At 37.6% G+C, this 12,055-nt stretch overlaps 2 protein-coding genes across 2 annotated transcripts; one reads left to right on the forward strand and one right to left on the reverse strand.

Moving 5' to 3' along the window:
- The first annotated feature begins 457 nt into the window (after positions 1 to 457).
- On the forward strand, positions 458 to 1,117 carry LOC110033234 (zinc finger protein ZAT5-like). The gene has a single exon (XM_020737151.1). It carries the CDS (start codon positions 458 to 460, stop codon positions 1,115 to 1,117), a length of 660 nt encoding a protein of 219 aa, XP_020592810.1.
- A 10,087-nt stretch (positions 1,118 to 11,204) lies between these two features.
- On the reverse strand, positions 11,205 to 11,801 carry LOC110033235 (zinc finger protein ZAT5-like). Its single transcript, XM_020737152.1, has one exon. It carries the CDS (start codon positions 11,799 to 11,801, stop codon positions 11,205 to 11,207), a length of 597 nt encoding a protein of 198 aa, XP_020592811.1.
- Positions 11,802 to 12,055: the final 254 nt, after the last annotated feature.

A 12,055-nucleotide genomic window follows, 5' to 3' on the forward strand; every position in this document is an offset into this window, starting at 1 on the left:
TATATATATATATATTAGTTAGTCAATCACATCTCTATGTTCAATAATAACACTGAAAACAAAATTTAAATCAGATCTTAAAACTCAAAATCATATCCAAACTCTACTCATGAATGCATAAATATTCATTTCGATGTTATAGTTTCATATGCCTCCGCCAACCTAAATAGTAATCTATAACTTCATATGGCTCCGCCAACCTAAATAGTGAATATTCATTTCAAAGTTAAATTGTTTTTTAGCTTAGCTTAAGGGGTTTTCAGTCAGGCTCATCTTAAATGCAGGCTTCTAATTGTTGTTAAAATGGGGCCTACTTGATGTAAATGGATTTATTAAATTTTAGTTTCTCCTACACTATAAATAATCACACCAGAGAAGCTCTCTTTCTGATTACTTGCATATAACCATCCTTCACCTTCCTCGCCCTTCACTTCCCTGAACTCATTCTTACCCATCAATGAAAAAATCCACCATAGCGAAAGGGAAGATAACCAAGCGGCAAAGGCATCACCTTTTGCCCCCTGTAGTTTCGTCTGTATTGTCTCCAACAACCTCCGCGGAGATCTCTGAGAGGCCAACTAAGGAAGAAGAAGACATTGCTGATTGCCTAATACTCCTTACTAGAGGTGGCTACAATCCAGAGCCCAATAAAATGGATGAAGCAACCACTGCCATGAACATTACGAGTTGGCGATTCGTAGAGCCGGCAACCACCACCACCAACGACAAGTCTGGAAATAATGCCCACCAATATCGGGATTGCAATAGGTGTTTTTCCTCACGCCAGACACTTGGCTGGCATCATGCCAGTCATAATAAAACCCGGAAGCTTTCAATTCCCCGACTGTCGAAGGTGATGAATTTGAATTCAACTCAATTCACTATTAAGTTGTTGTCTTCGCCAGCCACGAACAAGGTAAAAATCCACCAATGTCTAACCTGCGGCAATGAGTTCAATTCCGACCAGGCTCTCGGTGGGCATATGCGGAAGCACAGCGCACCGACTACGCCAGAACCATCGCAGAAGGAGGATAATTCGAAGAGATTTTATCTCGATCTTAATCTCCCACCTCCCTGCAATGATTTTGAAGATAATGATGCAAGAGAGGGATTTTAACTAAGTTTGGTATTAGTTATGTGCATGTTATGTATGCTTTTGCGTGAGATGACTATAAACGTTTGGGGACTAGTTGTAATTTTAATGATTTTGCTCTGCTCATTACTCATTTGGGATTATTTTTACTGCTTTGGCAAAGAATGAAATAAAAAAACTAATAGAAACTTAATGCTTTGTTCTTCTCTAAATGAAATAACATTTAAACGTCAACTCTAAACATAATATTAAAAAAAATAATTTTTTTAATTTTAAAATTTTAGATTAAATTAAAAATAAAATAAATTTGGCTTCACAAAAATTCACAATAGAATAATTGAGGGAAGCTAAAAGCTTATGTTGTTCTCATTTTCTTTCTTTTACAAAGGTTTAATGATGGAGCTTTCCTCAATTGGGTGATGTGGGATAAATGTTTCAAAGCCCAATGGATAGAAGTTGGGCCGGGCCATACAAATTTAGGGCAATTACATAAATGCCACCAAATTCTTTTGCATTTACATATGTAGCACCAAAATTTTATTATTTTAAAATCTGATGTGTATTTTAACCCATGCCACCCAATTCTCATGTATTTACATATCTCACATCTAATTTTTCTTTTTTACAGTTTAATAAACAAAATTTTTTACATGATTTGATTTACTTCTATATATTATTTATTTATTATTTAATTAATTTGAGCCAATATGAGTCGAATATAATTGAATTAAAGTTTGTTGTCTTTGGCTCATTTATAAATTGAGCTCAAAAAATTTATTCATGTTTGACTCGTTTGTTTATTGAACAAATAAAACACCAGCTACTTAACAAGTTGAACACGAACTGTTCACAAATGACAAGCTTTTTTGACACTTGTAATAATAAGAAAATTAATGATTCAGTAATAAAATACTAAATTTAAATGAAAAAGCAATTAAAATTTTATATTTAATGTTTAAATGATTAAAATATTATAGTAAATATTTTGGATCATTATCATGTAAAACTAATCTTTATAAGATTTATTTAGAAGCAAGACATACCATCCCCAAAATACGATATCGACCGTTGATTCGTCCTTGTAATATCAGAAGAGCGGCGGAGGGAGGGAGAAATATTTGCGTACATAAGATGTACGCAACGCTGCGTACATCAGAGGTTATTCTGGGGGCACAGGGGAGTTATATCCGGGTTATACCGGAGGTTACAAGGGGGTATAACCCAGATATAACCCCATTGTACCCCCTGAATAACCCCTGATGTACGCAGAGCTACGTACATCTTATGTAAGCAAATATTTTCCCGGAGGAGGAGGAGAGTCCAACGAGACGGTGGCAAGGATGATGTAAATATCTTCACAGTTGAACAATAGGTCAAGCTCTGGGATTCTGCCCGGGTAGCGACGCAGCAGCTGGACAATACCCCGTAGGGTAAAAGTATCGCGGCTCTGAAACACATTGTGGTGCGGCTGTCGATGATGATCAAACAAAAGAAGACATGGAATTTTGAGCTTTCAAGGGTTTCTTTGGTGATGCCTGTTGTGGCCCACGGTCGAAGGTCCGCATGAATCCACGGAAGTAGTCCTTGCATGTTGGCACTGGTGAAGTGGGGTTTGAGGGTGGAGGAGGATGGTGCAGTGATGTTATAGTGGTGGTGGTGATGACATGGTTGAGAGGCTGGTGGCGCATGGGATGTTTGCTAGTTGTATTTGGGCTATGCAGGCTAATGAGAGATGGGATCTTCGGCCTTTGGATTTGGGCCAACAATCGATCCATTTCCATGAAAATAATGCGAGGTTTCCATCCCCTCATTGATGTAAAAACTATGCCAAAGAAAAATGGGAACATCCTCGTCAATTCTCTCATTTTGGGGATTTTATCTTAAAAATTATATTCCAATAACTAGAACTAAAATTTCATTTTATTTTATTTCTATTTTGACTTGTTTTAAAATTAATATTTCATACTTATTATTGGTTCTAATAAAATTTTTCTCTAAATAAAATATAGACTGTAAATATAAATTTGTTATAGGAGAGTTTTGATGATGTAATAATATTCATATATAATAGGATGTAACATTAAAAAGTAGTTGAGAATTGTTATGATGGAGCCTGGCCAATAAAAAAAAAGGAAATTACCTTCAACTGCTCCCGCCTACTTTCCCCCCGTCTCCGTCTCTCGCGAAATAGTAACTCCCATATTTGTCTCTTGTGTGCGAAACATAAAGCTCCCCATCTCCCGTCTCTTTCTCGCAAAACAGAAAAGCCTGCTTACGTTGCTTCAGTTTGCGAAACAACCAGTGCCTCCTTTAGTTCGCGAAACAGGAAAGGAGATTCCCTGCTTGGATTCTTCTTGAGGTTTACAGGAAGAAGAAGGCAGGTGTTTTGCAGGATACTCTTTTTTAGTTGCTTTTGCGTGCTTGATAGAAGGAATAAGAAGATAGTGAAAGAAGAAGGTTGTTTTTCTTGATTTCTTCTTGGTGGCTTTTGGCAGAAGAGAAAAAAGTTTTTTCTCTTGTACACATTTCTTCTTCATCTTCGGTGTATCTCGGTGTAGAGTGAGAAGAGTGAAGAAGAGAGAGCGAGAGAGAAGTTTCTCTTGTAATTGTCGAAGAGATCAAACTGGTGTAAATTCCTCGATTAGTAAAATCCTCTGCAACTCCATGGATGTAGGCAATTTGTAGGCAATTTGCATATTCGTTACTTGTGAAGAGTTAACTTGTACAGATGCCACATGTATCTTTTTTCTCGTTCTATTTTTCGCTTCGTTATTTTTTTATTTTTGTTGTTTTAAATTTCATATATACCACAACAACTGGTATCAGAGCTAATGACTGCAGATGAAGTGAAATTTTCAGGGATCGAGAAGTTCGATGACACAGATTTTGGTTACTGGAGGATGCGAATAGAGGATTATCTTAATGGGAAGAAACTCTATCTTCCGTAATTGGGAAAAATACCTGAAAGAATGGATGAAGCTGAATGGAATCAGTTGGATCAACATATTCTGGGGGTTATTCAATTGACCTTATAGAGGTCCGTTGCACATAACGTCGTCAAGGAGAGGATGACTGCAGATCTTACGGCAGCCCTGTCAGGTTTGTATGAAAATCCATCGGCGAATAACAAGGTATATCTGATGAAGAAATTATTCAATTTGAAGAATTTGAAGATGGCGGAAAGATGGCGGAAAATACGTCTGTTGTACAGCACCTGAATGATTTCAATACTATCACAAATCAATTATTGTTTGTGAAATTTGAATTTGATGATGAGATACGTGCACTGATCTTATTAGCTTCATTGTCAAATAGCTGGGAAGCTATGAGAATGACTGTCATTAATTCTGCAGGTAAATGAAAATTGAAATATAAAGATATTCGTGATTTGATTTTGGCTGAGGAGATGCACAAGAAAGATTCTGGTGAGATCTCAGGTTCGAGTTCAACATTAAATTTTGATTCCAGTGGGAGATCACATGACAAGAACTCAAACATGGGAAGATCAAAATCAAAGAACAGAAGCAGGAGATAGTCAAGGCCTGATAAACAAGTAAATTGCTGAAATTGTTGCAAAACTGGGCACATAAAGAGAAACTGCAGGAATCCTATGAGAAACTGCAGGAAGCAGGAGATAGTCAAGGCCTGATAAACAAGTAAATTGCTGAAATTGTGGCAAAACTGGGCACATAAAGAGAAACTGCAAGAATCCTATGAAGAAGGAAAATGACAGTGCAAATGCGGTAACTGAAGAATCACATGATGCATTACTGCTGACTGTTCATAGTTCTGTTGATGACTGGATATTTAATTCAAGGGTTTCTTTCCATACAACTTTCCATCGGGAATTGATGCAAAATTATTTTACAGGTGACTTTGGGAAAGTATATCTGACGGATAGAGAAGCTCTGAACGTGGTAGGAATGAGAGATATTGACATTGCACTTCCAAACAAGAACAAGTAGACTCTACAAAAGACTAGACACATTCCAAAACTGAAGAAGAACCTCATTTCTGTTAGGCAGCTTGATGAGTGTGGACATTCAATAGTGTTCTCAAATAACACCTGAAAGGTTACTATAGGAGCACTGGTACTGGTTCAAGATAAGAAAACAAATACGCTATATATGACTACTGGTTTAATTAACAGTGTTGATATCACTATTACAGAGAGCACAACTGAGTTATGACATTGTAGACTTGAACACATGAGTCATAGAGGTATGAAGGAACTTTAGTCTAGAGGTAAGCAACCAAAACTAAAGTTAGTAAATCTCGGCATCTGTGAGAGTTGCATTATGGGGAAGCAGAGGAATGTTTGTTTCTTGAAAGGTGGCAGGACACCAAAGGTAGAAAAACTGAATCTTGTACACACAGATGTGTGGGGACCTTTTCCAGTGACATCTCTTGGAGGCTCTCGTTACTACATTACATTCATTAATGATCATAGCAAAAAGGTATGGGTTTATTTCTTGAAGTATAAATCTGATGTATTCAGTGTATTCAAAACTTGGAAGGCCATGATTGAAAAAGATACAGACTTAAAGCTGAAATGTCTGAGGTCTGATAATGGTGGTGAGTACATTGATTGTGGGTTCAAGGAGTAATGTGCAGCTTAGGGAATCAGAATGAGGAATCAGAATGGAGAAGACTACTCCGGGGACACCACAACAAAATGGTATTGCAGAGCGCATGAACAGAACCACCAATGAGCGGGCTAGAAACATGAGATTGCACGCTGGACTACCACCTACTTTCTGAGCAGAAGCGGTCAGCACTGTAATTTATTTGATCAATATGTGGCCATCTGTTCCATTAAACTGTGAATTACCTGAAGAAGCCTGGAGTGAGGAATAGGTAAAATTTTCTACCTTAAGACTTTTGATTGTCTTTCTTATATTCTCATTAATCTTGATGCTCAAAGTAAGCTTGAGGCAAAGTCAAAGAAGTGTTATTTCATTGGCTATGGAGATGAGACATTTGTATATTGTTTCTGGGATGATCATGGTCAGAAGATCATAAGGAGCAGAAACATGATTTTCAATGAGAAGGTTACGTATAATGATAAGTCCAGTACAGTTTCTGAAACAACACTGAAGAAATCTGAGTTGGTGTGAATTCCTCAATTATCAGAGGTCACAATGCAGGACAGAGATGCAGGTGACGATGAGAGTGGAATTTGCCGAACCACTTGCCGAACCACGTAAATCTGTGTGTTTTTTTGGTGTGAATTTTCTCGTTCTATTTTTTTGCTTCGTCGTCGATCGTTATATTTCTATATACCACAACAAGCTGTTCGCGAACAACGAGCTAAATTGACAGCCCTAACCACATTTATATTTTATGAAATTTTTATACTTATATTGAAAGAAATGTTTTTGTAGATATGTAAAATCATTTTAATTCGGCATGTATATGCATCAAGTGTTAAAATTACCTATGATATACAATAAGATGCGGAGTAACTACATATTTATTTTGCAAAAAATTTCGTTAAATATGATTTTATTCAAAGAATAACAAATATTTTAAAAAAATATGCAGTAAATTAATTGCAACAAAATAATCGAGTCACCTCATTGGTGCTTATTTGATGCTATAAAAGTCCTATGTCGAGAAAATGTTACTTCCCGCACGTCCAGGCGTCCAATCATTGACGACCACGTCGTCAAACACCTCATCGGCCAGCGAGGTGGTGGCAGGTGGTTGACCGTCCATTTTTTTTTCACTCTAAGCTATCATGTACCTCTTAGAAGACCCCACGAGTTTCGTCTGCCAACTTCCGTTGAAGAAATACAATAAGGGGCAAATTTGACGATGCTCTAGTTGGTTTTTCGATTGTTCGACACGTGCGTCACACACCCCTTTGTCAACTGCCTCCCACCGTTGATTCCATCGCTAACCGACTCTATCTTTGGTCGGATTTTTCTATGTTATATATCTATAATCTTAATTTTACATAATCAAATTTTCTATCGTAACAACTCACACGCCTTGACCTCTCTCGCTTTCTTTATGCTCTTGATCTCAAGCATGCACCACACATAAAAAGAGAAGCCCCAACCAACTAAGAACCACCCAAAGCTTGCTATTTACAAATCAACTCCCATAATTCATCTGTTTTTCAAACTATCCCTCAAATATCAGAATTAATGTTAAAACTCCAACTTATATTTTTCAGTTGTATCAAAATCTCAATAATCTGACCGTGTGAAACGTCTAAATATATCGGTTCTATGTTAAAAAAAAATTAGTTGGATGACTAATTTATAAATAGTATTTTTTCAAGAAGTTCGCATGTAATTATCCCAAATTAGACTACACAGCAAAGACCCCTAATTGGTGGTGAAAATCCTTTAATACTAAAAACAACAGAAATAAGAGGTAAAGTGAGAATCATAAAAGAAGACTAAGAGCACATTAAATTTCTATTAAATTTTATAGTAATTGTTGCCAAAGTTGCAAAAAGATCTCAATGAACAATCAACAAAGCAAAATCACTAAAATATGCACTTAAATTAACAACAAACTTAGTTAAAATCCCTCTCTTTTGCTTCCTCTCCAAATAATTTTGTGCCATTTCCTTCTTAATCATCGCAAGGAGGTGGAAGATTAAGATCTAGATAAAATCTCTTAAAATTTTCCTTCTTATTCGTCGGCTCAGTTGAAGTCGGTGGGCGGTGCTTCCTCATATGTCCGCCGAGAGCCTGGCCTGAACTGAACTCCATCTCGCAGACCCAACATTTGTGGATTTTAACCTCAATTGTGGCTGGCGAGGAGAACGAGTTAATGCTCAATTGAATTGAATTTACATTCATCACCTCTGACACGAGGGGGATCGAAAGTTTTGATTTTTTATTATGGCTGGCACGATGCCCACCAAGCGCCTGGTGTGAGGAAAAACACATATTGCAATCCCGACATTGGTGGACATTATTTCCAGTATTGCTTTGTCGGCTCGTCATGGTTCATTTTCTCGGCCGTGGTTGCTTCGTCCATTTCGTTGGGTTTTGGATTGTAGCCACCTCCAGCAAGGAGCAAGAGGCAATTAGCCATGTCTTCTTCTTCCTCAGTTGTGCTCTCAGAGATCTCCACGGAGGGTGTTGGAGACAATAGAGACGACACTACAGGGGGCAAAAGGTGATTCCTTTTCCGCTTGGTTCTCTTACCTTTCAATGTGGTGGATTCTTCCATTGATGGGTAAGAAAGTAGTCTGCGTTCAGAGAAGTGAAAGGTGAGGAAGAGAGGGTGGTTATACCTGTACCTGTTTCTCTGGTGTGCTTGTTTGTAGAGTCGGAGAAACGAAAAAATGGGTCGGAAATTTGATGTGGGGGGAATGAAACCATAAACACTTTAATAAGCACAAATAAAAAAGAAAATGGAAGGAGATTTTTGCGGAGAAGGACAGGCTTGACATGAAGTTAGGGCTTTTTGTTGTGCAGTCTATTTTAGGATTATTACATACAAACCTCTCAAAATTTTAATATTTATAAATTAATCATCCTTTTTTTTTGAAATATTTATAAATTAATCGATGTATTTACACGTTTCATGATTAAATTATTTAGAATTTGATGAAACTGTACAATATGGGTTGGAGTTTTAACATGAATTTTGATATTTAATGGGAGAAATTGAAAAATGGATGAAGGAGGGGGGCTGATTTATAAATAGCAAACTCCGCGTGTTTGTTTATGGTTGCCGTTGGTATGTATGGTGCATGCTTGAGATCAGAGCGAGTGGTGTGAGTTGTTTCAGTTGAAAATTTAACTATATTAAGTGAAGGTTCTATAGAAATAAAATAGAACATTAATTTATGAAATATATTAATAAATTTGATAAGTCATCAATAAATTTTCAGTATCCGACAGGAATCCCGAGATATAATACTGACCTCGAGGCAATCTTTCAAGCAAAACACTTTCAATACTCAATCCAGAGTCAATTGGAGCTATAATTTCTGCAAACTTATTGCTCGGCTCGACGAACTAACCTCACAAAATGTTAGATGGATTCGTGCCATGAAATTCCAACATTTCATGGTCTCAACAGCCAATCATGAACTAAAATTATATAAATAATTTCTTGTGAAAACATCACGAACAAATCAAAAAATAATAATAAATGTGAATATTTTCATAAGTACCTCGTTGGCGTGCTTAGTACCCCAAACAACAGCCTGCTTAATGGCCCAACACTGCTCTCTCGAGTAATGGGCCGACAGTATTGGCTCGGTCTGTGCCCACTACTCACAAAATTCTGAAATTTCCTCTCCAGGTATAAGCACATATTCTGATGATTCCTCCTTATAATATCAGAAGAGTGGCGGAGGCGGAGGAGAGTCTGACAAGACAATGGTGAGGACAATAGGCATATCCTCACAGTTGAGCATTAGGTCAAGATGTGGGCTCCTGCCCGCGTAGCGATGGAGGAGCTGGACGATACCCCCACAGGGTAAAAGTATCGCAGGGTTGAAACAAATTGTGGACGATACCCCGTAGGAGCTTGTCGTCTGACCATCAGAATTGCAGCTCCGTGGACGTAGGCAGTTTGCCGAATCACATAAATCTCTGTGTTTTCCTGTTTTATGTATTGCGATTTTTCTCGATCCAATTTTTCGCTTTATTATCGTCGTTTTTCACAACAGTTGGAAACAATACATACGACACTACAGGGGGCCAAAGGTGATGCCTTTGTCGCTTTTTTCTCTTCTCTTTCGCTCATAGAGGTGAAGGGTGAGGAGCTAAAAAAACAAAAGAAGTTTGAAATGAATATTTACTATTTAGGTTGGGGGAGCCATATGGAGGTATAATTTTGAAATGAATATTTATGTGTTTATGAGAGGAGTTTGGATATGATTTTGAGTTTTAATATCTGATTTAAATTTTGTTTTTCAGTTTTATTATTCAACACATAGATGAGATCGACTAACTAATTATTAATTTGTTGCTATTGTTTCAAGGTATAACTTTTAATATAACTCCATTTATATATATTTTTAATATCAAAGTATGTAGTAATATGGCTCCCGACGGACAATATATATATTATATATATATATGCAGTTAATGTAAAATCTACAGCAAATTAATTGCAACAAAATAATCGAGTCGCCTCTTTGGTGCTCATTTGATGCTATAAAAGTCCTCTGCCGAGAAAATATTACTTCCCGCTTGTCCGGACGTCCAATCATTGGCGACCACGTCGTTAAACACCTCATCGGCCGGTGGTGGCAGGTGGTTTACCGTCCATTTTTTTGTCACTCTAAGCTATCATGTACCTCTTAGAAGACCCCACCAATTTCGTCTGCCAACTTTCGTTGAAGAAATAGAATAAGGGGCTACTTTTGACGATGCTCTAGTTGGTTTTCAATTGTTCGACACGTTCGTCACACACCCATTCGCCGGCTGCCTCCTACCGTCGAGTCCATCGCTGACCGACTCTATCTTCAGTCGGATTTTTTTATTTTATATCTCTAGATTCTTAATTTGGCATAATCAAATTTTCTACCGCAACAACTCACACGCCTTAACCTCTCTCTCGCTTTCTCCACGCTCCACACATACAAAAACAGAAGCGGAAACCATCTAAGAACCAGCCAAAGCTTGCTATTTACAAATCAACCCCCATAATTCATCCGTTTTACAAACTATCCCTCAAATATCGGAATTCATGTTAAAACTTCAACTTATATTTTTCACTTGTATCAAAATCTCAATAATTTAACCGTGTGAAACGTCTAAATACATTGGTTCTATGTTTTGAAAAAATCAGTTGGATGGCTAATTTATAAATAGTATTTTTTCAAGAAGTTTGCATGTAATTATCTCAAATTAGAATGTACAGCAAAGACCCCTAATTGGTGGTGATAATCCTTTAATGCTAAAAACAACAGAAATAAATAAGAGATAAAGTGAGAATCATAAAAAAAAGAATGAGAGCACATTAAATTTCTATTAAATTTTATAGTAATTGTTGCCAAAACTGCAAAATGATCCCAATGAACAATCAACAAAGCAAAATCACTAAATATGCACTTAAACTAACAACAAACTTAGTTAAAATCTTTCTCTTTTGCTTCCTCTCCAAACACTTTTGTGCCATTACCTTCTTAATCATCGCAAGGAGGTGGAAGATTAAGATCCAGAAAAAATCTCTTAAAATTATCCTTCTTCGCTGGCTCAGTTGAAGTCGGTGGGCGGTGCTTTCGCATATGTCCGCCGAGAGCCTGACCGGAACTGAACTCCATCTCACAGACCCAGCATTTGTGGATTTTAACCTCAATCGTGGCTGGCGAAGAAAACGAGTTAATGCTCAATTGAATTGAATTTACATTCATCGCCTCCGACACGAGGGGAATCGAAAGCCTCGATTTTTTATTATGGCTGACACGATGCCCACCAAGCGCCTGGTGTGAGGAAAAACACTTATTGCAATCCCGACATTGGTGGACATTATTTCCAGCCTTGCATTGTTGGCTCGTAATGTTCACGGCCATGTTTGCTTCGTCCATTTCGTTGGGCTTTGGATTGTAGCGACCTCCAACAAAGAGTAAGAGACAATTAGCCGTGTCTTCTTCTTCCTCAGTTATGCTCTCAGAGATCTCCACGGAGGGTGTTGAGGACAATATAGACGACACTACAGGGGGCAAAAGGTGATTCCTTTTCCGCTTGGTTCTCTTCCCTTTCACTTTGGTGGATTCTTCCATTGATGGGTAAGAAAGTAGCCTGCGTTCAGAGAAGTGAAGGGTGAGGAAGAGAGGGTGGTTATACCAGTATCTGTTTCTCTGGTGTGCTTATTTGTAGAGTCGGAGAAATGAAAAAATGGATCGGAGATTTGATGTGGGCGGAATGAAACCATAAACACTTTAGTAAGCACAAATAAAAAGAAAAATGGAAGGAGAGTTTTTTGGAGAAGGACGGACTTGACGTGAAGTTAGGGCTTTTTGTTGTGCAGTCTATT

Source organism: Phalaenopsis equestris, unplaced genomic scaffold (genome assembly GCF_001263595.1).
Source record: "Phalaenopsis equestris unplaced genomic scaffold, ASM126359v1 Scaffold001116, whole genome shotgun sequence".
Taxonomy (NCBI): Eukaryota; Viridiplantae; Streptophyta; class Magnoliopsida; order Asparagales; family Orchidaceae; genus Phalaenopsis; species Phalaenopsis equestris.